Source organism: Propithecus coquereli, unplaced genomic scaffold (assembly GCF_000956105.1).
Source record: "Propithecus coquereli isolate 6110/MARCELLA unplaced genomic scaffold, Pcoq_1.0 Scaffold556, whole genome shotgun sequence".
In the NCBI taxonomy this organism is placed as follows: domain Eukaryota; kingdom Metazoa; phylum Chordata; class Mammalia; order Primates; family Indriidae; genus Propithecus; species Propithecus coquereli.
This window is the reverse complement of record NW_012151463.1, coordinates 119,836-143,486: the sequence shown is the minus strand read 5'-3', so window position 1 is coordinate 143,486 and position 23,651 is coordinate 119,836. Positions and strand designations below refer to the sequence as shown.

General features: G+C 60.2%; 1 protein-coding gene across 1 annotated transcript in view; it reads left to right on the top strand.

The window, feature by feature from the left end:
- ADGRD1 (adhesion G protein-coupled receptor D1) overlaps positions 1-23,651 on the top strand; it is a 99,445-nt gene that overhangs the window by 43,121 nt on the left and 32,673 nt on the right. Inside the window, exons 15-17 of the mRNA XM_012657647.1 lie at positions 17,633-17,706; positions 20,177-20,300; positions 22,086-22,116. Of these exons, the coding sequence (XP_012513101.1) occupies positions 17,633-17,706; positions 20,177-20,300; positions 22,086-22,116 (229 nt within the window). The remainder of the gene's footprint in view (positions 1-17,632; positions 17,707-20,176; positions 20,301-22,085; positions 22,117-23,651) is intronic.

The following is a 23,651-nucleotide window of genomic DNA, read 5'->3' as shown; positions in this document are numbered from 1 at the left end:
AAGGGGGTGTGCGTCCCTCCTGCATTGCTGGAACCTGCGTGGAAGGGCCGACCGTGGGCTGGGGCGGCCACAGGGACGCAGTCACCGAGGGCACAGAACGCAGCACTCGCTTGGCCCCTGGAGAGGGTGTGCCCAGCTCGCGTTTCGGCCCTGTCTTCCCCCTGGGCCACGGGGGCTCCCCGTGCCGTGTCCCGCCCTGTGCTCTCCTATGGCCCCTCCAGCCCGACCGCGCACGTGTTTTGCTTGTCGTGAGACGCACGGCACACGGCACACGGTGGGGCCTTTCGACAGCCAGGAAACTGGGCTTGGAAAGCAGATGCCGGCGCTGACCACGCACCTGGGGGCCGAGCCTGCGGGGTGCCGGGGCTCTGAGTCAAAACGCGGCGCCAGGGGAGTCGCCACGCTCTGCAGAAAGGACGCAGACGCCACCTGCGTCCTCACACTCGCTCTGTGCTTTGCGCCTCCAAGACCCAGCCGTGGCTTTCTGCACTTAGCGAGGATGGGACGCCCGCAGGTGCCCCAGGCGTGATGTGTGGCTGGTGGTTTTAAGACTTGCAAAGGGAAACACTACAACAGCCAGTCACTGAAACAGCGTGATGTTGTTATTATTTATTGAGGAGGCCATATTATGACAGTGTTAATGGGAGTCAGAATAAAAGGAGAAAGACTGGCCCGTTTCCCTAGACGTGGACCCTCTGATGCCTCACACACAAAGGCACAGATGTTTTGTACAGTGGGAATTATGCAGATGAGGCTTTTATTCTCCCAGTTAATTGTTTTCGATACGTCTGCAAAAGGCAAGACGATTGCTCGCAGATCTGTTCACAGCGAAGTCGGCACAGGGTGGAGCTCTGCACCGTGGAGGACGGTTTTTCTCGTTTACCTGCTTCAAGAAAGAGAAAAGCAAAGCTTATTTGGGATTTAACAACACACTAACCTCAGGGAAGTGTTCACCTGCTCCCATCCCCGTCCCTGTCCCCGTGACGTCAGACTCCTGGGAACACGTCACCCCTTGTGCTCCACGCGGCGAGGGTCTCATGGCTCCGGTGGGTGGGGTTGGACCCCCTTGTGCTGAGATTTTCCTTCCGACCGTTAAGTCGTGTGGGGACGAGTCACCAAGCCCTCGTCCACGGGTTCAAATGACGCAGCAGCCTGGAGACCCCTCAACTTCCCCGTCCACTCAGAGCAGCGTCTTCACGGACAGGCGGGTCTGCGGGCACTGCACCTGGGGGCGGAGGGGGGCGGGCAGCGGAGCCGTGCTGGGTCCTCTGACCTTCCTGCCGCTGCTGCCGTCTCCTCTTCCGCGTGGCCTCTCGGAGCCCACACTCCTCCCACGAGGGCATGAGCCCCACTTGTGCTCCCCGCCCCCTGAGGGTGGTCCAGCTGGGAGCGTCTTTCTGCTCAGGGGCGGACGGCAGAGGGGCTGAGGCTAAGGTTGGGGGCAGATGTGGAATGGAGATGCCCCAGAGGTCAGCTGACCCAGAGGTCAGCCCCGGGTGTGGGGAGGGTGCACACTCGTCAGCCCCGTGCGTCCTGCTCCCCGGCTGGAGGCCGAGATGGCAGGAGGCCCCCCTTCCTCTGACCCTGCGGTCCCCAATGCCCGGGCTGCAGACTGGTACTGGTCTGTGGCCTGTTAGGAACCGGCTGCACTGCCGCCTGAGCTTGGCCCCCCCCACACTAGTGCACGGAAAATTGTCTTCCATGAAACTCAGGAACTGGGTGGCACCGCAGGAGGTGAGCAGCGGGCAGCGAAGCTTCCTCTGTATTTACAGCCGCTCCCCATCGCTCGCTCCAGCACCTCAGCTCCGCCTCCACCTCCCCCGCCATCCTGGGAAAGTTGTCTTCCGTGACACTGGTCCTGGTGCCAGAAAGTTTGGGGACCGCTGCCCTAACCCGAGACAAGAGCACAGCCAGGGTGGGGGGCCAGGGGAGGCGGCATTATTCCACCTTTGACCTCAGAAGAAAACCCATGTGATGGGGGACCCTCAGCCCTCCCCATCACTGCCCACCCCGACCTGCTGGTTTTTCCAGAGGTGTCCTGCATGTGACACCTCCTGATTTTTAAAATATTTGCAACACGTGAAAAAGAGAAAGAGCAGGACACAGGCTGAGTCCTCCGGGGCAGATGGAATGGGCCTCGGTGAGCCTGGGCCTCCCGCGGAGGAGGGGGCGGCTGTCCCTGGGAGGAGGAAACCTGTTGGCTTCTCCACGTTCCCGAGGCAAAGCTCGGAAGGAGCAGGTGGAAGAGGGAGGCCGGGGCCCCGAGATGCAGACCGAGCTGGGTCCTTGGGCAGAACCAACCCGGGGAGACCGCAGGGCTGAGCGGGGCAGGTGTGCTGGGCCCTCGCAGCTCCCAGGCTGCTGCCTGAGCTCCTGCCTGGGTGGCCGCGCAGACGCCGGGGCAGGAAGCCAACGCAGGCCCTCCCCTCCGAGCGCTCCCAGCCCAGTCCCCCGGGCTCCTCTAGCTGGGCTGCAGGAGCGTGTGGTGAGGAGAGGTGTCCTGGTCTAGATGGCCTCCGGTCACTTCTGGAAGGCTGGGGGGAAGTCACTCAGAGTTCACGCTAGCTGTGCCGCAGATGCAGAAAGAAAACAAGAACAAAAAACAAACGAGTCTTGTTCCCAGCAGAGATTTCAGACAAGGGAGAGCTCAGAACATCTGGCCCCGGGAGGCTGACGGTGTCTGTTACGAGTCACTCCCTTGTCGAAGGTTTTCCTTCGAGCACTTTGCCCTTCAAACGCGCAGCCACCAGCCCAAACCCCCAAGCACACTCGGCTGGAGGCCGGCGTCGCTTGGCGGAGGACGGTGGTGGCCCCACCCTCGCTTCTCTGGCTGGGACATCGGCTTGGTTTGCTAAGGCCGGGCCTCCGACTGCCAGCCCAGGGCCTGAAGAGGTTTTCCTGCTTTAAAATAATGAATTATTAGCAGATGTTTTAAAATCAGGAGATCTCACATAAAAGGCTGGGTTTTTGTCGTCCCTTGGAGGAAGAGGCACGTCCCGGCCGGCTGCGCCCCGCTGGGTCCCGGCTGCTCTGGCAACACTGTGGGCATCACCTCCGCGGCCCCCACCGGAGTTTGGGGCCCTGGACTCTTGCTCCTGGGGGCTTCACGGTGTCCCCAGCAGTCTGGAAGAGACGACAGGATTCGTCAGTAATGGGGCGGGATCTGGAGGTGACGTGTCCGCGAGACGTTCAACCCGCACAGAGAAGTAGGGTTGTCACTGTGTGTCCCTTCTTCTCCCCCCAACCCCCGCTGTTCTCTCGTTCCGTGCACTCTGGCTGGGGCTCCAGTCCCCGCTCTGCCCCGTGTTGGCCTGGGGTGCCCGTGGGGCTGGGCCTCTGGGATGCGGCTGAGGGGCCTCCTCAGGGCTCCTGCTCTCTGGGTGGGGGCAGGGCAGCCTCAGCAGCAGGGAGGACAGCGCCCACCAAGGGTGGGGCGAGTCCTGGCGGAGCCAAGCCCTGGGCACGGCAGCTCCTGTCCTTAGGTGCCAGCCTTGGGGGGGGAGCCCACGGCCAGGACGCATCGTGGGGCTGGCGCCTCTCCCGCTACCAGGCCTCGGCCTCTGTCCCTGGAGCCAGGGCGCCACCGCTGAGGGGCTGATATGGGGGCCACAGCCCCGCCCCCGTCCACCCCTCCCCAGCCCCGCAGGTGTGCTCTGTCCTGGCAGGAGCGGCAGAGGCGCGTGGGTGGGGACCCCGACAGCCGCGCACTAATGCGCCTGCACCCCTGGGATGGGAGTTCTCGCCTGTCCCTGCAGCCCTTCCGGACAGGAGTTAGTTAGCACAGGGACATCTGCGCCCGCATGTGGCTCTGGGCGTCGGGCGAGGGCTTCTTGGAAGCCCGTGAGTCAACGGGAGGAGGTTCGGCCTCTCTGGGGACACTGCTGTCAACAGCCACCCCTAAGGACGGCGGCCCACACCACGGCCTGTTTCTCTCGTCTGCAGGCGACTTTGGGGCCCCCACCTTCTTCCTCAGCCCCCGTCCTCTGAGCCCGGGGAGGGGGCTCTGCTTGTCACTGCCACGTCCCCTGTCGGGAGGGTGGCACGCAGAGTGCCAGCTCCCCCGAAGGAGGCTCCTGGGGCCTCCGCACGGCCTGTGCCCCGACACTGTGCCAGCCAGTGATGTCCGGCCGCGAGGGCAGGAAGGTGGTCTCTGTGGGTGGTCAGTCGGGCCCTTGGACACGGGGGAGCAGGCGTCCATCTGTCACAGAGCTCTGTCTGGCCGCACCGCTGCATGCAGGGCTAGCGCACCCTGTCTGCTAACGGGAGGCGGAGGACGGGGTCAGCCCAGGACAGCAGCTTTCCTGAAACGGTGGATGGTGCCGTGGGTGGGAGCCCTGGGTCGTCTCCGAGTTCTCCGCTCCCCGGGGAGCAAGTTTCCTTTCAGTGCATCCTGGCCGGGAATCACTGTCCTCTGGGGAGAGCGGGAAGGGCTCGCCCACCCTCCGTGTCTTCCTGCCCTGGGGACTGCAGCTGTGGCTCTGCCCAGATGTGTGTGTGGGGGCCTTGCCTGTCCTTCCCAGGTTTGAACCCGCAGCCGCCGGGAAAGTTGAGGTGGGCGGGTGGCGCTTGGGGAGTGGCCGCACAGGGAGTGTCCGGCCATTTGGAGCTCCCTGGATTTGCCGGGCGTGGGGCCCACCCAGGCACCGCCCTAGCTGACGTTCAGATCAGTAATTTGTCCCGCGATGATAGTAGGTTGTTGATCCAGCAACTTTTTATAGTTCGCATAAGAGCCTGTTGTCTTCTGAGAAACGATTCCTCGTTTGTGGGCAGGGCAGGGGTCATTTTTAGACGTTGGCGTGGCCTCCCGTGCTCTGTGGGGGCAAACGCACGCGCAGGGAGCTGGGTGTGTCCTGCAGGGCTGGGGTGGCAGAGCCTCCCGCCTCCCGCTCCAGGACGGCAGGGGAACCCCTTTCTCCCCGGGTGGTGGGGACGCCACTGCCTGGTCAGGTTGGGACACTGGGGCAAGAGGAGCTGGGTGAGAAAGAGGAGAGGGGAGGAGCAAGGAGAACAATGTGCTTCCGGGGAGGGGAGGGAGGGTGGGGCCTCAGGGCGTTAGCGTAGGAAAGTGGACGCCGTTTTCATCCTCATGCGGTTGAACCCACGGGGTGCGAGGCCGGCTCCGTCTGGGGCAGCCGTGTGGCCGTGGGCCCTGACGTCTCTGGGCACCGTCAGAGCACAGGGTTGTCAGGGACCCCGGGACCACATGTGGCTGGGCCCACAGTGCCTGCTGGCTGCTTGGGGAGAGGCGCAGGCCCACGCCACGCACTCTTGGCCTCTCCGTTGATAATCTTCTCTTCAGCCCACACGCCTGCCTCTCTCCCACGCTCAGCAATCAGAGCCAGAACTTCGGGGAATGAAACGTTGACCACGGCATTTTCTGATCTGCCTTAGAGAGCACAGGTCACTGAAGTCCAGTCTGTGTGCGTACCGCCCAAAAGGGTCTCGTAGCTCAGGAGCGGCCAGTGCGTGAGTTGACGGGATCACTGCCCTTGCAGCTGAGCCCGGACGTGGCCAGGAACCCACGTGTGCGCCGCGGCCTGGTGTGCACAGGGGCGGCTGTCCCTTCTTGATGGCTTTGCGGGGTTGACATGTGGTTTCATGAGCACCCTGGGAGCTGCGGGTGACTCCGCCAGTGTGAGCACCCGGGCAGGTGTGAGCACCCGGGGAGGTGCAGGTGTGAGTACCCAGGCAGGTGCAGTGTGAGCACCCGGGGAGGTGCAGGTGTGAGCATTGGCAACCGGCCCTGCCCGTGGTGCAGCCGCTCCCCCGTCTCCCCTCGCAGAGGACAGGACGCCTGTGCCGCGTGCGTTCGGGAGCCAGGCCCCAGGGTCCTCAGCCCTAGTTTACCGCACAGAGCACGTCTGCGGGAGTCCACCGGGCCTGGGAACCGTGCGCTCACCGTGCAGCGCGGTAGGGCCAGCGTCCTCTCTCGCACGGTGCCGGGCTGTTCTCTGTCGGGTCCCCCGAGCCTTCCCTGCGGCTGTGCAGGTTTCCCAGGTGTCGTTTCCAGTCCTTCTCCTCGTTCTTTCTCTGCAGCTGTCGGCGGACGGGTCACCTGCCACTCCAGCGACAGAGAAGGCTGGAGCCTGGGCCCCCCCCCGCCGGCAGCTCTGTGCTGCGGTCCCGTCTCCCCCCTCCGAGCACCCGCGGCCCCCGTCTTCACACGCACTCGCCTCGGGTATCATGTTTTATCTTTGCCTGGGAAACCCTTTTCGGTTTGCTGAAGGCTGGTTGATTCCGCCGCGGTGCTCTGCCGAATCGGGAAGATGCGCATGCGTCAAGTAAAAGCCTTTCCGGAGAAGCAAACACGGTGATTTGGAAAGGACCCGGAATGATTTTTGTGGCTTGGGACTGACAGGTGATCATTTCGGAAGTAATTGGCCGTTGCCCCTTAATAACCTCATCAGCAAGGCTGATTTTAAGAATTTTAGACATTCTTAGACTTCCTGGAACAGCAGCCAAAGTAAGTGAACCAGAACTTCACTCATCAACATGGATGAACCTCAGTCGTCAACTGAACACGCGCACACGGCGGCAGGGTGGCCGCGTCCCGTGGCTGCTCCGCGGTGGTCTAGCCGCCGTTCCACGGACGGTTACTCATGTGGTTTAATGTGGGGCTGGGGAGGGGGTGCTGGGTCACACGGCAGGAAAATTCCAGTTCTGCTGACTTTAGCCAAATTGCTCACGAGTGTTGTCAGACGGAATCACGTCGGCCCGCTGGTGCGAGGTGGGATCTGGTTGAGGATTTAACTTGTGTCTCCTGATTGCTGCTGCGCGGAGTGTCTCTGCCGCGCTCACTGCCCACCCCAGTCCCCGCCTCCCTGTCCGTCCCACGGCCGGGGCCCTGAGCCCCTCCCCACGGCAGCCCACCCGCAGCAAGGCCCCAGCCCAGCCTGCTTCCACGGCTCGCTGGAAAACAAGAAAAATAAACCAAACACGTTTAAAGCGTTCAGTGTGTAGACCCATAAAACCATCAGCGTGATGAAGATGACGAAGGTGCACGCCACCCGAGGTTTCCTGGGCCCCCTTTGCACCCCTGTTCCCATCCCTCCCTGCCCACCCCCTGCCCCCATTCCGAGGCAACTGCTAATCCCTGTTGTTTCGCTGTAGATTTGTGTACATTTTCTAGGACTTTATATACATGGAATTGTTCAGTGTGTTCTGTTTTTTGTCTGGCGTTTTCCACTCAGTTACTATTTTGCTAAGCGGTTAGCTGTGGGGCTACGTCGGGTTTTGCTCCCCCAGCGAGCCGGGGCCTTCTGAGCGGCGCCCATCACCCTGCACAGGTCAAGGCTCCCAGGCCAGCGGGCTCAGGCTGTTCCTGGCCCTGGGTGAGTTCCCTGTGGTCCTCTTGGGTGGTTCTCTCCCTGCGCTGGGAAGGTTCCTCACCGTGTGCACTGGTCCCACTGTGCGCAGAGCTCGAGGGGCCTCTGCAGAGGGTCTGAGCCCTCCCTCCGTGCAGCTGTCTCCTCTCTGGTCCTCTGCCCTGGACATCCAAGTGCTGGGGACTTTGCCGGGTCCTGCCGAGGCTCCCTCTCTGCTCCGCTGCCTGCCAGGTTTCCCAGGCGGGAGCCTGGGGCCAGCGCAGAGCTCACCCCCGCCCGCCTGTCTCTGTCACCCCACCCCGGACACGGGTCTCGCCTGCACCCGCCACTTTGTGTTTCTGTCCCGTGTCTGCTGCATGAAGATTTTATTGAATTTTTAACCTTGCCTGTGTCTTTTTGTTTTTTTTTTTTTGCATGGGAAGTTAGATTTTTTTTTTTTAATTTACGCTTAATGTGTGGAGGGAAAAATCGTGGAAGACTTTGAAATAGAACAGAAAGAGTCCGAGTGTGTCGGGGACGCTGGGCCTCGTCCGGTCATCTGAGTCTTTGGCAGGGTCTGTTCTTCTCTGTGTCCTTGTGCCCCTTACGACTCCGCGAGCTCTGGAACACGAACAAGAATCCAGATGATCCTCATCCACCGACACGTGAGTTTTATCCGGTGCGGCTTCGGTTGACAGTCCCCTGTGGGCGTGGACCCGTTTCGCGGTTCCGTACCTATCAAGTGGGTTTATTCCGGCATTCCTGATGGCCCCATGCGTGTAGGGTTCTTTGAATTCTCCTTTGATGGCGACATCTTGCTGTTCCTTCATTCATTAATGGGTAAATAATATCTTTCATGTGTGTTCATTTTATATCTGTAGGAGAGTCACAATTTACCTTTTCAAACATTATCCTTTAGTATGTGGGAAGAGAACTTCAAAGGGAAGACTTTAGATATTCTTTATGGACTTAGGAAGAGAGATTTTGTGCAAAAGAGATTGTATCTGGTCAAGACCTAGGAAAGTTTGAGTTAAACTTTTTTATTTGTGAACTTACAGTGTAGCAAATGCAGGAAAATGAGAAACAAAGCGTAGGGACAGTCACAGCAGTTCTCTCCATAGACAGTTCTAGAACACAAATTGTGGACTGTCAAATTCCTACTTTCTTTTCTAAGTAAAACTGCTCATGTGTCATGGAAAATAACACCATTTTAGTGGGCTATATCAGAGGGTTTGAGGCCACAAATATGACTTGTTATTATTAACGGCCAAAGAACCAGGCTGTAAAATAGATCAGAATTTTACAACCTTTTAAACCCGTGCCGTTATTTTCAGGGAAATGAAAGTATTAACACTTCCCAGGAGATTTTGACTTAGTCCCCTGGGGCAGCCCCATAACTGAAATTTCCTGACGATCTGCGAACCCTCCGGCCTGAGAGACCCTGTCGAGAGTCGGCCCCGCGTGATGAGAACTTCTCCCCCTGGCTGAGGACGGCGGGAGTACGCAGAGGCAGAGGTCACTTGCTGTGAGAGTAAACTCCTTTCAGACACACACTGGGGGTTAGTCTTTGGTTTGCAATCCAGGAAGAAGGTTTCCTAGCTGGGGGGGAACTCCGAGGTGTGGCATCGAAAACAAGGACGGCTTGGGCCGGCCGCGCCTTTTGTCTGTGCGAAGAGCATCTTCGTGAAGCTCAGACCGCCGGCGGGAGTCGGGGCTCTGACCAAACCCCGATCGTTGTTGGGGCTCTTTAAGCTTGGCGTCTTCTCGTGCTGCGTTATATCACGAGGCAGACAGTGCTGAAATGGAGTTGTGGGACATCCAAGAAGAATTCCAACTGGGGGCTTAGGGACAAATAACGCATCACACAAATATTCTGTGAAGAGACGCACCTGGGAAATAGCTCAGAAAGGGCCCTGCAGGCAGAAGCCGCAGCTTTGCTGTGGGCGGATGATGGGCCCTGGCCGGGCGGGAGGCCGGGCGGCCCCTCCGGGGAATAATCACTTGCCCCGGATCTAGCGTGGACCACACAGGAGATGATGAGACAAAACACTCGGCTCAGTGTGCAAAGGGACATGAACATGGCTGCCGGGCCCAGGGCGGAGGGGCAGTGACGTCCCCTGGGGAGAGCCAGAGACACCAGTGTCCCCGCAGCCGGGTGACATTGCGATTGTGCTGTGAGTCTGGGACTTGCACGTGTTGACACCCGACAAGTGGCTGAGATTTGGGAGGCTGGGGAGGAGGGGAGGCTGGGGGGGAGGCTTGGGAGGAGGTTGGGGAAGAGGCTGCGAAGGAAGCTGGGGAAGAGGCTGGGGAGGAGGGGAGGCTGGGGAGGAGGCTGGGGAGGAGGCTGGGGAAGAGGGGAGGCTGAGGAAGAGGCTGGGGAGGAGGCTGGGGAGGAGGGGAGGATGAATACCGCCCACGCGATGAGAGCGATGGTAGAATCGAGGGAGACAGTGTGGCAACACCAGGGGTGCAACTTTCCGGGCTGAGGTGACTGTCACAGGAGGTCACCACACGCTCCACCCACCGTGACAAACGGGCCTAGAGCACCGCCCGGCGCCCCCGCTGCGTCTGAGGGAGACGGTGCCTCACCCCGGAGCTGGGACGGCATCGCGGTTCTGGTGCGCTGAGAAACACCGTGGGCCGGAGGAGGCCTGGAGGGGGACGGGCCACCCAGCCAGGCACGGCTGGAGGGGACGGGCCGGACGGCAGCGAGGCGAGATCTGTGCTGGGACAGTCGCCCGACCTGGTGGCTTCACAACAAGGGGATTTATTCTCTCGGGTTCTGGAGTCCGAGCCCCGGGTGTGGGCGGGCTGTGACCTTCCCGCCCCCTTAGGGCACCGGCACTCAGGCGCAGCCCAACCTGGCACGGTCTCCTTTCGACCCTCAGACCCCGTTTCCAGGTGACGTCCCCTCCGAGGTCCCCGGTACACATGAATCTTGTGGGGACACGGCGCACTGGGATGGGACAGAAAGTCGTCACCTTTCCCCATCCGCGCTGCCACCTGCCCCGACGCAGACACCACAGCCCCGTCCTTCCTTCCTCTTGTTTATCTGTTTTTCCTTCTCTGCACCGTCGAGCCTGAACGTCTGTTATTTTAACCTTTAAAACTTTGTCAGGAAATAAAAAGTATTCAGAAAAGCAGGCGGAGCCTCCCAGATCCTACTAGTTGCGAGCAGGAAGAAACATCAGAGGTCGGTTTTCTTTTTTTTATTCTTTTGATTTCTAACGTATTTCCGTGGATTCGTGGCTTGCGTCCCCGCGAGACCAGAAGTCCTTTGATGGCGGAGTCGGGTTTGATGTCTGTCCCTCCAGGGGGCCGTACACAGCACGTTCTCGTAAACATCTGTCGCTGGCAGGATCGCAGGGACGCGGCGTGAGGTCCTGGGCCCGCGTGGGCGTGTGACCTGCCCTGCGTGAGAGGAGCCGCGGGGGCCTTTCCGGGATCCGGGACGCGGGGGGCCGAGCTGCTGGGGACGCGCAGGCTGTCTGCTCTCGCTCCTCCTGTCGACCTTCCCTCACGCCCGAGGTTCCAGGGTCCCTTCTTTCACCGTTTTCTTTCTACTTCAAGAAATATTCTTCAGACACTTTTTATGTCGGGTCTGTTGGCACCAAATTCACTCCCTTCTCCTCTGTCTGAGAATGTCCTGTTTCTCTCCGTTCCTCAAGGGTGTGTGCTCTGGCCGCAGACGCCAGGCTGACCGTCCACTCCCCGGCACCTGACAAACGTCCCTGTCCCCTGCCCTCCGCGGCTCTGTGAGAAACCCCCCCTCGCTCTGTCCCTCCCCCTGCATAAGGCCCCGTTTCTCTCTCACCACTTTCGAGATTTCTCTTCCTTGTCTTTGGTTTTCAGAAGCCTGGCTTTGACGTGCCGGGCATGGATTCGCGTGGCTTTTCCTGAGTGAGGTTTGCTCAGGTGTTTGTGTGTTTTGCCAAAGGTAAGAAACTTCACCACTAATCCTCGGAATGTCACTCTTCACCTTTCCCCTCCTGGGGCTGCAATGACAAGCACGTCCCACGGGTCCCCGAGAGTCTGCTAAGTTTTTTCCAGTCTGTTTTCTCTCCATTGCTCAGATTAGGCGATTTCTGTTTTTTTCCCTTCAAATGATTCTTCCTTCATCTGCTCTGTCCTCTGTCTCCTCTGCTGTGCTGTTGAGCTCATCTGCTGAGATTTTATTTCAGTTTTGAATTTTTCACTCCTACAATCTCCGTTTGGTTCTTCTTTATACACGCTGGGTGTCTGATCTGAAAGTCTGAACTCTGAAACGCTCCAAAATGCAAAAATTTCCGAGCGTTGACAAGACGCTCAAAGGAAACGCTCAGGGGGGCATTTTGGATTTTGGATTTTGGATTTCGGATTAGGAACACTCAACTGAGTAATTATAATGCAAAAATCCCAAACTCTGGAATCTGAAACACTCGTTGTCCTAAACATTTTGAATGAGGGATGGTCAGCCTGTAACTCCTGTTTCTTTGCTGAGACTTTCTGTTTATTCCAAGCGAGCTGATAACTGGAAGCATCTTTATGATGCTGCTTTAAAAATCCTCGTCAGATAAGGATGCTGCCTGTGTCACCTGGCGTTGATGTCCGCTGGGTGACAAATGACATTCAGTTGTGTCCCGGACGCCTGGGTTGCACTGTTATGAGATGCTGGATCCCATTTAGAGCTTCCAGTCTAGCCGCGCTGCTCCGACACCCCTCCAGGGCGAAGGGCGGTGCCGCCTCCGTCCCGCACGCGCGTGGGGGTGAACGTCCAGGTCCCCGCTTCCTCAGGTGTCCTGGCGGGGGCCGTGCTGACCTGCACGTTGCTTCTGTCCACGTGTCCACGCTGGTCTTCTCCACGCTGGTCAGGGCACCCGTCTCGGCCTGGTGACCCACCCGGCCTCTGCCCATGGGCAGGGCTGGGGCCGCGTCGTCCCCATGATGTTTGGCGCCGGCTCTTACTGTCGGTCTGGGCTGCCGCTTGCCGGGTGCCTTGTGGTTGCTGGACACACACGGCAAACGGCGCAGGAGGCGAGTACGCCAGGCAGGCGGCGAGGGCAGGGAGACGCTTGGGAGACCCAGCACGGCTGGTGGTTCTTTGTTACGTTGAGGAAGTTCCCCTCTAGTCTTACTTTGTTATAACACGAATGGGTGTTGGTTTTTCAAATGCTTTTTCTCTATCAATTGATTTGATCATGTGATTTCTCTTATTTAGCCTGATAGTACAGTGAGTTACGTTGATTAATTCTCACACGCGGAACCAGCTTGTGTGCCGCTGCGCTGCGATTGCAGACTCTCAGGCTGTATTTACATTTTATGCATCTTCTTTCTAATCTTCGCGCTGCACATCAGGAGAATATCGTCGTCTCATGCTTCTCGGGCACGTACAGAGTATATTTTAAGAAACACCATGAGGAACAGTAGTGGCACTCGGTCTTTCTTAAGCTGGATATTTTCTAATGGGAGGAGATAATTCAAGAAAATCGAGGAGCTCGTGTTTTCTGTAGGAAAGGCACATTTGCTTCTTGAGTTTGTCTTAATTGAGGCAAATCCTCATGCGTTTCCCGCTCTCGTGTCTTGTATTTGGAAGCAAAGGGCGGGACGGGTTTTCTCTGGGAACCGACGCATCCTCCGTGCTCGGATGCCCCCCTATCAGGCACGCCGGTCGGGTGAGCTCCCCGCACAGACGCGCAGGCTGATCCCGCCTCAGCGGCCAGCTCTCGAGCCCGTGGTCCAGCACAAACGGTTCCAGGCCGGATGTTGGCCCCGGCCGTGTTCATTCTCTCGTCTCCCCACCCCATGCCTCCCTCCATTCTCTCGTTCCCTCTCTCTGTGTCTCTGTCTGCATTTATCGTCCTCCCTGCTCCTCCCTCGGGAGTCCTCCCCGCCCAGATCTTTCCCTGCCCTTGGAGAAGCCGTCCCAGCCCCCGCTGACGCACCTGCCAGCACCTTGCGGCCGCCGACAATGCTCTTGTCTGTTCACCCCGCCGGGCCGTGGCCGGGCTCCCGCTCCTTCCTCCCCCGTCTCTGTGTCGGCTTAGCCCACCGTGTGCTGCCCCTGTGGCCACTGCGGGGAGAGAGGACGGACCAGACAGACCGCATCCCTGCCCCGTGATCCCCACGTTCCGGTGACAGGGACCGGGAGACGGCGGGCAGCAGACGGGCAGGCAGGGATGTGCGTGCTATGTCAGATCCGGGGAGACACAAGGTGGGGAAGTGGGGGTGCTGCGGGAGGCTCCCGAGAACAGACATGTGGCTGGGGGAGCCAGAGGAGGTGGGGGAGCAGCGCACACCTGGGCACACCTGTGCGTCTAGGAGCGGCTGCGGGAGGCAGGCGGGAAGGGCCGTGGCGGGGGACAGCGCACTGAGGGCTTTGGCTTTCCCCCGAGTGAGGCCGGAGCCGCCGGAGCCCTGCACACAGGCACGAGGGTCCCGCCCAGCCTCCTCCTGGCAGGACGGCCTGCGGCGGCCCCGTCCTCATCCCGGCCTCCTTTCTGCCTCTCGTGGTCTCCGGCCCACGCTCCCCCTTCCTCTGTGGTCTCTTCTCTGCGGGTTTTCTCGGGGACATCACAGCTGCTGAGCGCCAAGCGCGGAAGTCAGGGCGCGGGACCCGGTCTGGCTTCACGTCACACGCCTTCCACTGAGAACCTCACCACGAGGCGTGGCCTGGGGCGCGGGGGGTGATTCGAAAGCACTCTCTGCTCGGTTTTGAGGCAAGCTGTCGTAATTCCAGATCCCGACGTAATTTCAGTTCTTTTTTTCTTTGTATTTTGAAACATGAAAGCCACCTCCTCTCTGCGTGTTTGTCCCACCTGCCGGCTGGCTCACGTGCTGGGCGTGAGCCGCAGGTGAGAGTCGGCCGTCTGCAGGGCCCCGCCTCAGACTGGGCTCCCAGGGTTTAGCAGAGGAGAGCGGGGTTTGGGGACCGTTGGAGGGACACAGTTTAGAGCTTTTCATGCCGGAGGGTGGCTCTGTCACCAGACCACAGAGTCCCACATTGCCGATGGACAGAAAACTTGAGTTTCTTGATGTTGCGCTAACACCCCGTTTCCCGGAGGCTTCTGGACAAGCGGGTCTCTCCGACCCCGCTGTGTCTCAGGTGGCTGTGACCTGTGCTGATGTCCCGCAGGAGTCTGCCCTCCTGCCAGGTGTCCCTCGGCTGTGCTTGGCTGTATCTAAAGAGGGAAGCGGCAGGTCTGGAGATTGGGGTGGCGGCTCCGTAGGACAGAGAATGGGCCCTATAATCTGGAAATAAGGACGTGCACACATCAGCACCACGTGGGGGCATCCGTGCATCCCGTGGCCAGGACTTGTCCACTGAGGGGACGGAGCCCACTCAAGCCACTGTAGGCCAAAGGGGCCTCCGTCGGCTCTTGGGCCCAGGAGGCCTGGAGGGGTGAGGTTCAGGGTGTGCGTGTTTCAGCATCTGTGGGGCTGTTCGCGGATGACTCGATCCCGCGTTGGAAGAAGGGTGTGTGTGGTCCCAGAAGCAGCCTGGGCTGGATGGGGTGTCCCAAGGGCATGAATGCGGCATCTGTGGGTGTCTTCTGTGCTCCAGGGCACTGCCCCCCTCAGTCAGGGCCCCGGGACTGGGCAGAGTGAGTTAGCCAGACAGCCCCACCGGCAGACGGCGCTGGTCAGGGGTGGGGACAGAGCAGCAAAGCCCCAGGGAGCCCCTACCCCCCAGGGTCATACCCGGCCTAGGCTTTTGCCCCCGGCACGGGGGTGGCCCAGCTCATCAGCCCGTCCCCCTAGTCCTTGACTAGGGCCTAAAATTCCTAAACAAGGAATAGTAACAGACTGTCGTTAGATATTATATTTCTCTCTTCTCTTCCTGTGTCCCCAGAAGGAGCAAGTTCACCTTGCTGAACAGCAGGCAATAAACGAGCAGTTGATTAATCCCCTTTGCTTCTCTCCAAATGGAAAAATCATTATGGTGCTTTGAGGGAGTCTCGGACCCTGTGGGAGATGTTCCCGGGGGCCGCGTAACACCCCCCGTCGGACGAGCTTCAGTGAAGTGCGTCGTGGAGAACGAGGCCATGGAGGTGCGGTCAGCCCCTGCGCGGAGGCCTCCACCTCTGTCCACACGGCGCTCGGCGGTCGCTTGGCTGCGGGACGCAGGGGGACGTCCAGGGTGTCGCTTCCCCCAGCCTCGATGAAGGCCGCATGGGTGGGGCACCCCCACGTCCTGCCCCAGCCCCAGGACAACCGAGATGGCGTTTATCTCCTGCCCGGGCACCTGGGGGGCTAAGGGGCTGCCGGCGCCGCCCGCGTTTCTCCAGGCAGTATGGCCCGTGCGCGGGTGACTGAGCCCCTGTCCCCGGCAATGCCGCCCTCCCACGTGTTGGACACACGCCTGCTGCAGACGGTGCTCTGGGAACTCCGGAGTCTCCTCTTTTTGGAGACTTGCGGAGAGCCTCGGTTGCACTCAGGTTGTGAACTCCAAACAGTACGGAGGCAGTCGGCCCTTCCCGCCCCAGAGGCCGAGCCGGGGAGGGAACTTCTGGCGACGGAGGGGAGGCGCCCCCGTCTTTGGGGGAGATCTTGGCTGCAGACCCGAGTGCTCACCATCTGCCCCCCACCCTAGGACCGCAGTCGTGCTTGGCTTGCGGCCGCGGGCCAGCTCTGACGTTTCCTTTGAGGAGCGATTTCGAGCTGCAGTCAGTGTCTGGCTCCCAGAGCCCACCCGGCCTCTGCTCTGCCCTGGGGGCGGCTCCCTCCCCACCCAGGAGGGAAGAAGTCTGCTCAGTTCCCGGAGAAGCCGCCGCGGCCTCGTGTCAGCGTGTGACTCTGGCCGCTGGCTTCCCTGAGTCACTGGTTGGCTTAAAAAATGTCTTTTAAATCACACACGCAACACGCAACACACAAACACACCTGCTGGTGAACGAATTTCACATGAGCTCCACGCTGGAGGGTTTGGCTCTGCGCAGCCCTGGCGAGGAAGCCTCACGAGTTTGTCTGTCTGTCCCAGGACGTGGGTTTGGTGTCACTGTCGCCTGTCGATGGCGCGTCTGTGGCTCCGGGTGGCTGGGGGACACAGGGTTCTCTGTGTCTGAGCGCAGGGTCCACAGCAGGCTGTGGCTTTGGGAAGACAGAGCAGAAAAACCTCTTTTCCAGGCTGTTTTAGGGGACCCCATAATATATTAAAATAACCCCAAGATACTAGGGAGTGGCAGCGAAGACAGAGAAGATTCCATTTGGCCAAACTCGTAACACGCGGCACCACCGCGACCGCTCTGAGCCCTGAGGGGCTCACGGACAGACAGACCGAGAGGCAGGAAGCCGTGGGGAGCCCTGTTCGGCCTTGCAGTGGCTCGAGGAGGCTGTCGTGGCACCCCCAGCGCTGCTGTTGCTGCTGCGGCGTTCCCCGGGCGAGGAGGAGCTCGCTGGCCGAGAGTGCTGGGATGGCGCCAGCGGGGTACCGCTGCTCTGCCCCCCACAGGGCGCTGGCCTGGCCTGAGCAGCGAAGGGTCGCGAGCGGCAGCATCTCCAGGTCAGAGGATGGGGTGCGGCAGTCAGACGTGGGGCGCTTGGCCGGACTGACTGGGAATCGATTAGGCATCATCCACCCCAGCGGCCCTGGCTTCCTGGCGGGATCGCTGGCTCGCCACCCTCCTGCGCGGTTCCTGCGGCGTCTGTGCTCGTGTTCAGAGCGGAGCCCTGAGCTGGCGTCTGGGAACAGCCCGGGGACAAGGCGTCCTGGGAGCGAGGTGGTCTCATTGGTCTGTCCAGTCCTTCTTTGTCCATTCATTGGACAGACATTTAGTAAGTGCCTGCTGTATGCCAGACCCTTTCTAGGTCCTGGGATAAGGCCACGAATGAGATAGACAAAGGCTGTAGGTTTGGTGACTGTGGAGTAAGTATGTTCCAGAGGGGAGGTGAGCAGACAAGTAAACATGTTCATGTTATTACATATCATATACTTGACTATATAACATGCCACGTGGTGCTCAATACTGTGCGAAAATAAACGAGAAGAAGGGGACATGGCGGGCAGGGGTGGGTATTGTGAGGAACGGGCAGGAGGTCTCTGAGGACTCGTGTTTGGGCAGAGACCCGGTGGAGCTGAGCAGGGAGTAGGTGGTTGTCTTCGGGGAGGCACATTCTTTGTGGGTGCAGCACGTGCAAAGGCCCTGGGGTGGGGAGCCCTGGCTTGTGGACTGGCGTGGGCAAAGGCGCGGGCGGTGTGCGGTGGGGCCACAGCAGTGGTGGAGATGGAAAGTCAGTGGCCGTGCGTGTCACGACCCCAGGGCACCGGCGTGAGGGGCTCCATCCCATGTCAGTGCCGAGGACTGGGCTTCTCCAGCCGCATCACAGAGCTTGTCCACGTTCTTTCGTTTCAGACTCGCAAGCAGCACAGCGAGGCCACCAATGAGAGCAACCGAGTCTTCCTGTACTGCGCCTTCCTGGACTTCAGGTACTGCTTGCGTGGCAGCCGCCAGGCAGGGGCAGGGCCGGGGAGGCCGTGGGGAGGATGGGAGGGGTGCGGTGCCGGCCGGGCAGCAGGTGTCCAGTGCCAGGCCCGCCACACGCCACCCAGGGGATCGGAGCCAACTGGCTGATCACCCTGCGTGCGTCAGGGCCTCCGACATGGGCTCTCCCTGTGCCTGGACCCCCAGGGCCGCTCCGCGCTGCTTCGGGGCAGAGCCCCCCAGCCGCACTGCCTGTGCGGGGCCCCACACCTCTGCTCTGCCCCCTCGCCAGGGAGGCCTCTCTGCGCCCTGCACGCCGAGACCAGGAGACTGCAGGACACTGACCGGGCGGCTGCGGGGGGCTTGATCCCCCTGCTCTCTGTCCTGTGAACAGTGGGGGAAGTGCCACGATGCCCCGCGACCCCAGCAAACCCCACTTCTCTCTGCTGTCCTGTGGCGGGGCCCGGCTCTGGCCGTGACCTCCAGCTCGAGCCTCAGGGGCGAGCACCGATGGCTCCGTGGCGTCAGCGACTCTGTCTCGGTCAGGACAGCAGGTCGCGGCTCTTTCCCCTTTATTGTGAAATCCGGAAGCACGTTCTCCCAGAAATAGTCTCCCCAACTTTGGGGCCCTGGTTAGAGAAAAGAGTTACGTCCAGAAAAGGGGAGGTTTCGTAAGATCCAAATCGGCACGTTGGTTTTTATTCGCGAAGTCACAACAACAGACGGCAGGATGAAGGATGACGTAACAAGGGCAGGCGCGGCTGCCCCAAACTTATGACTGTCGACATGTTTATATTTATTTATTTTAAGAATAAAATGACTGAGATGTCACAGGTGACGTCAGAGACCCTTCCTCCTTCTCTGCTTTTCCTCCGTCCCGAGGCAGCCGCTGTCATGGATTAGCGCGTGTGCTTCCCGCCCACTTCTCCACTCTCGTTTATTATCGTATAATCGATCTTCAGAAAAATCCACACTTTAAACAATTGCTCAGTTCTGTGAGTTTTGACAAATGGATACGGTTGTGCAACCACCGTAATCGAGACGTAGAACAATCCGTCACCCCCAGAGACACACATGTCCGCTTGTCATCCTGCCCCCCAACTCCAGCTCTGCAAACAGGGGCTCGTGTGCTGCCTTGGAAGAGGCTTCACTCACCCCAGGACCATGTCACATCCACTCATTTCAGCGCCGTCCATTTTCCAGCCACCCTGCAGTGGAAACGCGGCATTCTGCATCCATCGGACGGAGGTGCCGCGTGTGATGCGACAGCGTGTTTGCTGACTCCCCCAGATCCCGGAACGTTAGGCCCGAGGGGCGGGGGGCGAACGTGGCCCCGTCTTTAAGTCCCTCGTGTTCCGAGGTTATTAATGGGGTTTTGCTCTTCGAGTGGCTCTGGCCGTGCTCTGTGGTCTCTGCTAAATGCCTTCTGCCCCCAGGCAGAGAGCGGATCATTAATCACGAAAACCACCCGGAAGCTGCCGTCCCTGGGCGCCCGTCCGCATGCAGGCTCAGCGCCACCCGCGTCACCTCTGAGTGACCTTCCCCCAGCCCCAGGCTCCGCGTCACCCACCGTGGATGCTGGCGGGAGAGGCGCGAGATTGGGTCTGCAGGTCGCCCCCTCTGGGACGGCCACGTTTCTCACCCGCAGCGGCCACGCTGACGTCACAGTTAAAGCGGAACGGAAAGCAGAGAGAAACTGGAGCCTTTCGTTTCTCCACCTTCATAAGTGCTCCCCCCAGGGCCCTGCCCTTCTCGAAGCAGAGTTTGTCTTTGTGACAATTGCAAGTGGCCAAGTGTTGGGAGGAACCATTGAAGCATCTTTTCTTTTGTGAATTTGGAAATACAGAGAAGTACAGAGAAGGAAGTCATAAGCACCAACCTTCCCACCGTGAGGATGAGCTGCAGTTAATGCTGGAGTGTGTCTGTCTGGGTCTGCGCTTCCAGAAATTCTATAAGTAATAGATCGGTATGCGATTCATTGAAGAAGTCAAACGTCACAGGAAAGCAAAGGTCCCCTTTGACCTTTGCGTCCTGTCCCAATCTCCCCCCCGCTGGAGGTGACCACGGGGGGAGGTTTTGTGTGAGTCCCCGAGATGGGCACGTAAGTCACCGTAACATGGTTCAGTGACTCTCCCTGGACGTGGTTCCTCGTGTATACAGTCAGAGCTTCTCTCGGAGCAGGGCTGTGGGCGTGCGCGTTTCATTTCGTGCCGGGCACTGTCCGGGTGCTTTGCACGGTGTCCCGGGGGGCCTTGCGTCCTGGTGGCCCGACCAGCCCCAGACTCTCTCCAGCTCTCGCCAGCCCGACGGTGGGACCCCGGTCCCCGCGCCGTCCCGACGTGCGTTCCCGGCCCCGGCAGGCATGGCGCCGCTGCGAGCACGCAGGGCCCGTGTACACAGGGCGAGGGGGGCTGCTCCGGCCCCGGCCCCGGCCCAGGGTCCGTGTTGCTCCATGACTCGCTCCTGTGTCCGCAGCTCCGGCGAAGGCATCTGGTCGGACGAGGGCTGCGCGCGCGTCGGGGGGAACCTCACCTACTCCAGCTGCCGCTGCACTCACCTCACCAACTTCGCCATCCTCATGCAGGTGGTCCCGCTGCAGGTAAGTGCGGCCCCGGAGCGGGCGCCGTGGAGACACCCGGCTGCAGGTGGGGGGGTCTGTTCACAAACGGAACTTACAGTCTTGGCTCCCGTCGTGCAGGGTTCTGCATGTCTGGGCATAAGCAGGTACTCGACGAGTCCACGAGCGTATCGGCTGCGTGTGGCGTGGTCCTCGCCACGGGCGCCGTCACCGTGGCCGTCACAGACGAGGCTCGCTGGGGATCCTTTGAGGTCTCACCAGGGGGCAGAGCCGCCTCCTCTGGGTCCTCCATGCGCTGAAAACGGAAGACCAGCCCGGCTTCCTGCGCGGCCTGGGCGGGGAGCGGGTGGCCCACTCTCGGCAGGAAACCGCGTTTGTGGGTGTCGTGCTTGTGGTCGAGAGGAGGGGAGGTGGCGCAGTCCCGAAAGTCAGAAAAGCTGCAATCACAGAGCGTTTACGATGATGAATCTGTCGCCACTCAGCACAGGTGACGCTGGGTTCAGACAGCCTGTGGGTGTCGTCGTGGGAGAAATCACATCTATTCATTGCCAGAAAAGGTTGATTTGAAAATGGCTTAAAATTACCCATGCTAAAAATGAACATTCTTATGAACAATACAACAATTCAGGCTGATAGCATAAGTAGATACCAAACCCACGGCACGTTCAGAGAATTAACAAAGACACCCTGAGAGACCGTGTTTCTTGGCGCCGATCTCATGTCTTCCCTGGTGCGGGGCTGGTCCCCAGGTCCTGGGTCCAGGCTCACAGCTCACCTGCTTCTCGCCCCTCTTCTCCCTGAGACTCCCTCCTGGCCTCCCCCACACCGAGCTTCCCCTGGGTGGGCCCCTCGACAGCTGGGCCGGGGCTGGGAGTGGTGCTCCAGGGATGCTCTCTGGGGGAGGGTTAAAGAATTGAAAGGATGAGAAAATAAGATGACATAGAAAGTATAAAATAAGGCAAAAATTGCAACATTATTTATAGTAGAAATAACAGAATGATGGAGCATTAATAACCACAGCACTAATGACTGTGTAAATTCAAATACATCTATGCTAAGGAAGACGGTTCGTCTCTGCTAAAAGAGGGATGATTAAATCAAGAAATAACATGCAGCTATTAAAGCATGAATTACAATCGCGCCGGCGTACTTGGAAGGATTTCCAAGACACCATTATGTGAAAAGGGCAAGATGTAGAGCAGAGTGGGTAAATATCCCATTTTTATAAAACAAGGCCACAATCATATGTGTGTGCATGTGTTTCCATACATGTGTTCAAACACGCGAGGTTATATCTTTGGTATGTGACAATCAGACAGGCGTGGCGGTGCGTGCTGGGCTGCCAGCCGGGGCAGAACCAGGGAGACGGGTCTGCAGCCCCAGCCTGAGGGTTGGAGCCGTTCAGGCATCTGCGTGGTTGCAGGAAATGACGGCGTGAAGACGTGTTTCTCAGGCCGCTCCCAGGTGTGTTTTGAGGGCTCGTCTCGTCACGGCTCAGATGCCCGGGCTCTGAGAGCTTGTGGGCTGCAGGAAGGAGGGTGCGGATGGACGAGTCGGCTCTGCAGGGGAGGGGTTAGGGGCAGAGATGCGCTCTCTCTGGGAGCCACAGTGCCTCGTGCGTGCTGGGTCAGCCAACAACCTGCCTTACGCGGGCAGGCGGGAGCCAGGATTTCTGCCAACTCCGTGGACCCGCCGCAGGGGAGTGGCACCCACAGCAGATGCTGTGGCAGGTGGGGCCACGGCCTGGCCCAGCCAGGGCCCAGGAGGGGTTCAGGGGTGGCCTCCTGGCGTTTCTTGCCGTTGCAGCCGCAGGGGCTGGTGTGGAGAAGGCGCTCCCGTGAGAATCTAATGCCGCTGCGGCTCTGACAGCAGGCGGAGCTTACGCGGTGACGCGAGCGGTGGGGAGCGGCTGTAAACACAGATGAAGCTTCGCCCGCTCACCTGCTGCTCACCTCCCGCTGTGCGCCCGGCTCCTGACAGGCTGCAGACTGGTGCACCTGCGGGTCGGGGACCACAGCTCTAGGGGGTCCTTGGGAGTGGCCTGGGCGTGGGTGTCCGCGGGGTGGCCGGGACCTGGGGGTGCGGGAGCCCTGTGCGGGGGCAGGTGCACCTGGGAAGGACGCTCCCAGGGGGATGCAGGGAAGAAGCAGGTCAGTGAGACAGCCACAAACCGTGGTCCGAGGCTGACTCTGGCCGGCGGACAGGCTGCACTTAGCTCACAGAAGTTTAAACTAAAAAAAAAAAAAAACTTGGTTGTCAATATTTCAGAACCCAGCTATTTTATCTAAAAGTTTGGATTTCTGGTTCTGGAAAATATAGAGGAGACGTGGCCACTCTGAGCCTCCACCCCTGGCGGGGAAGCATGGCCTGTGGGAAGCGAGGCTGCCACCGTCCTGCCAGCCCCCGCAGCCCCCCGACACCGGCAGCTGCCCTTCCCCATGTGCTTGTGTTTCCCGTTCCTGTCGTGGTGGGAAATGAGGGAGGTCTGTTAAGAGCGTGGCAGCTAAGGGGTCTCTGCGGCAGAGCAGCCCCGTGTTTGCTGCGCGTGCAGCTCCCGGGCCTCGCGCTCCTGCCGGGGCCGCTCCGGTGCGTCTGAGTTTGTGGTCTCGGAGGAATCCGTGTCCTGAACAAGCTCCTGGCTGCTCTGGGCGTTTCTAAATCTGGCTGCGGTGGGAAAGGAAGGGCACGGCCGGGGCACACCACGCCTTGCCAACCTGCGGTCAGGCACTGCGGCCAGGTGGGGGGGTCCCGCCTTCACACCCCCACCCCCCAGCCAATCAGGGCCTGTCTCCACCCTGGACAGATGGTTCTAGAACTTGTGGTTAGTGGCCGCCCGGCCAGGTGCAGCCCTGACCACTGAGGCTGGCCCTGGCTCCAGGAGGGTTTGGGCGGGGGCGGCAGGGCCTGATCACGGTGCTGGGAGCCGCTGGGAGCCCTCTGAGCCGGCGTGGGCACGGCACGGGGACCACAGCAGGCGTGTGATGTCTAGCCGGTGCCGGCAGAGTGTGCGGCTCCCTCCACGGGGGTCTCTGCGTGGTGTCAGGGAGCCCCTCCTCTGGGCAGCTCTGCCTGCCGCTGGGGCCGGGGTCAGCGGGGTCCCCACCTCTCCAGACAGACACTGGGGTTCTCCCCTGATGTGCTGAGTGGCCTTGGGCAGGGCCTTCCCTGAGCCTCAGCCTCCCTGTCTGTACTGTGGGGGACCCTGTCCTTGTGGAGCTGTGAGGGGGTCAGAGGAGGGCGGAGAGGGCACCAGCCAGCCCTGAGCACCTAGCCTCAGTACCCAACCCTGAGCACCCAGCCTCAGCACCCAGCTCCAGCACCCAGCTGGAATACCCAGCCTCAGCACCAGCCCAAGCACCCAGCCTTGGCACC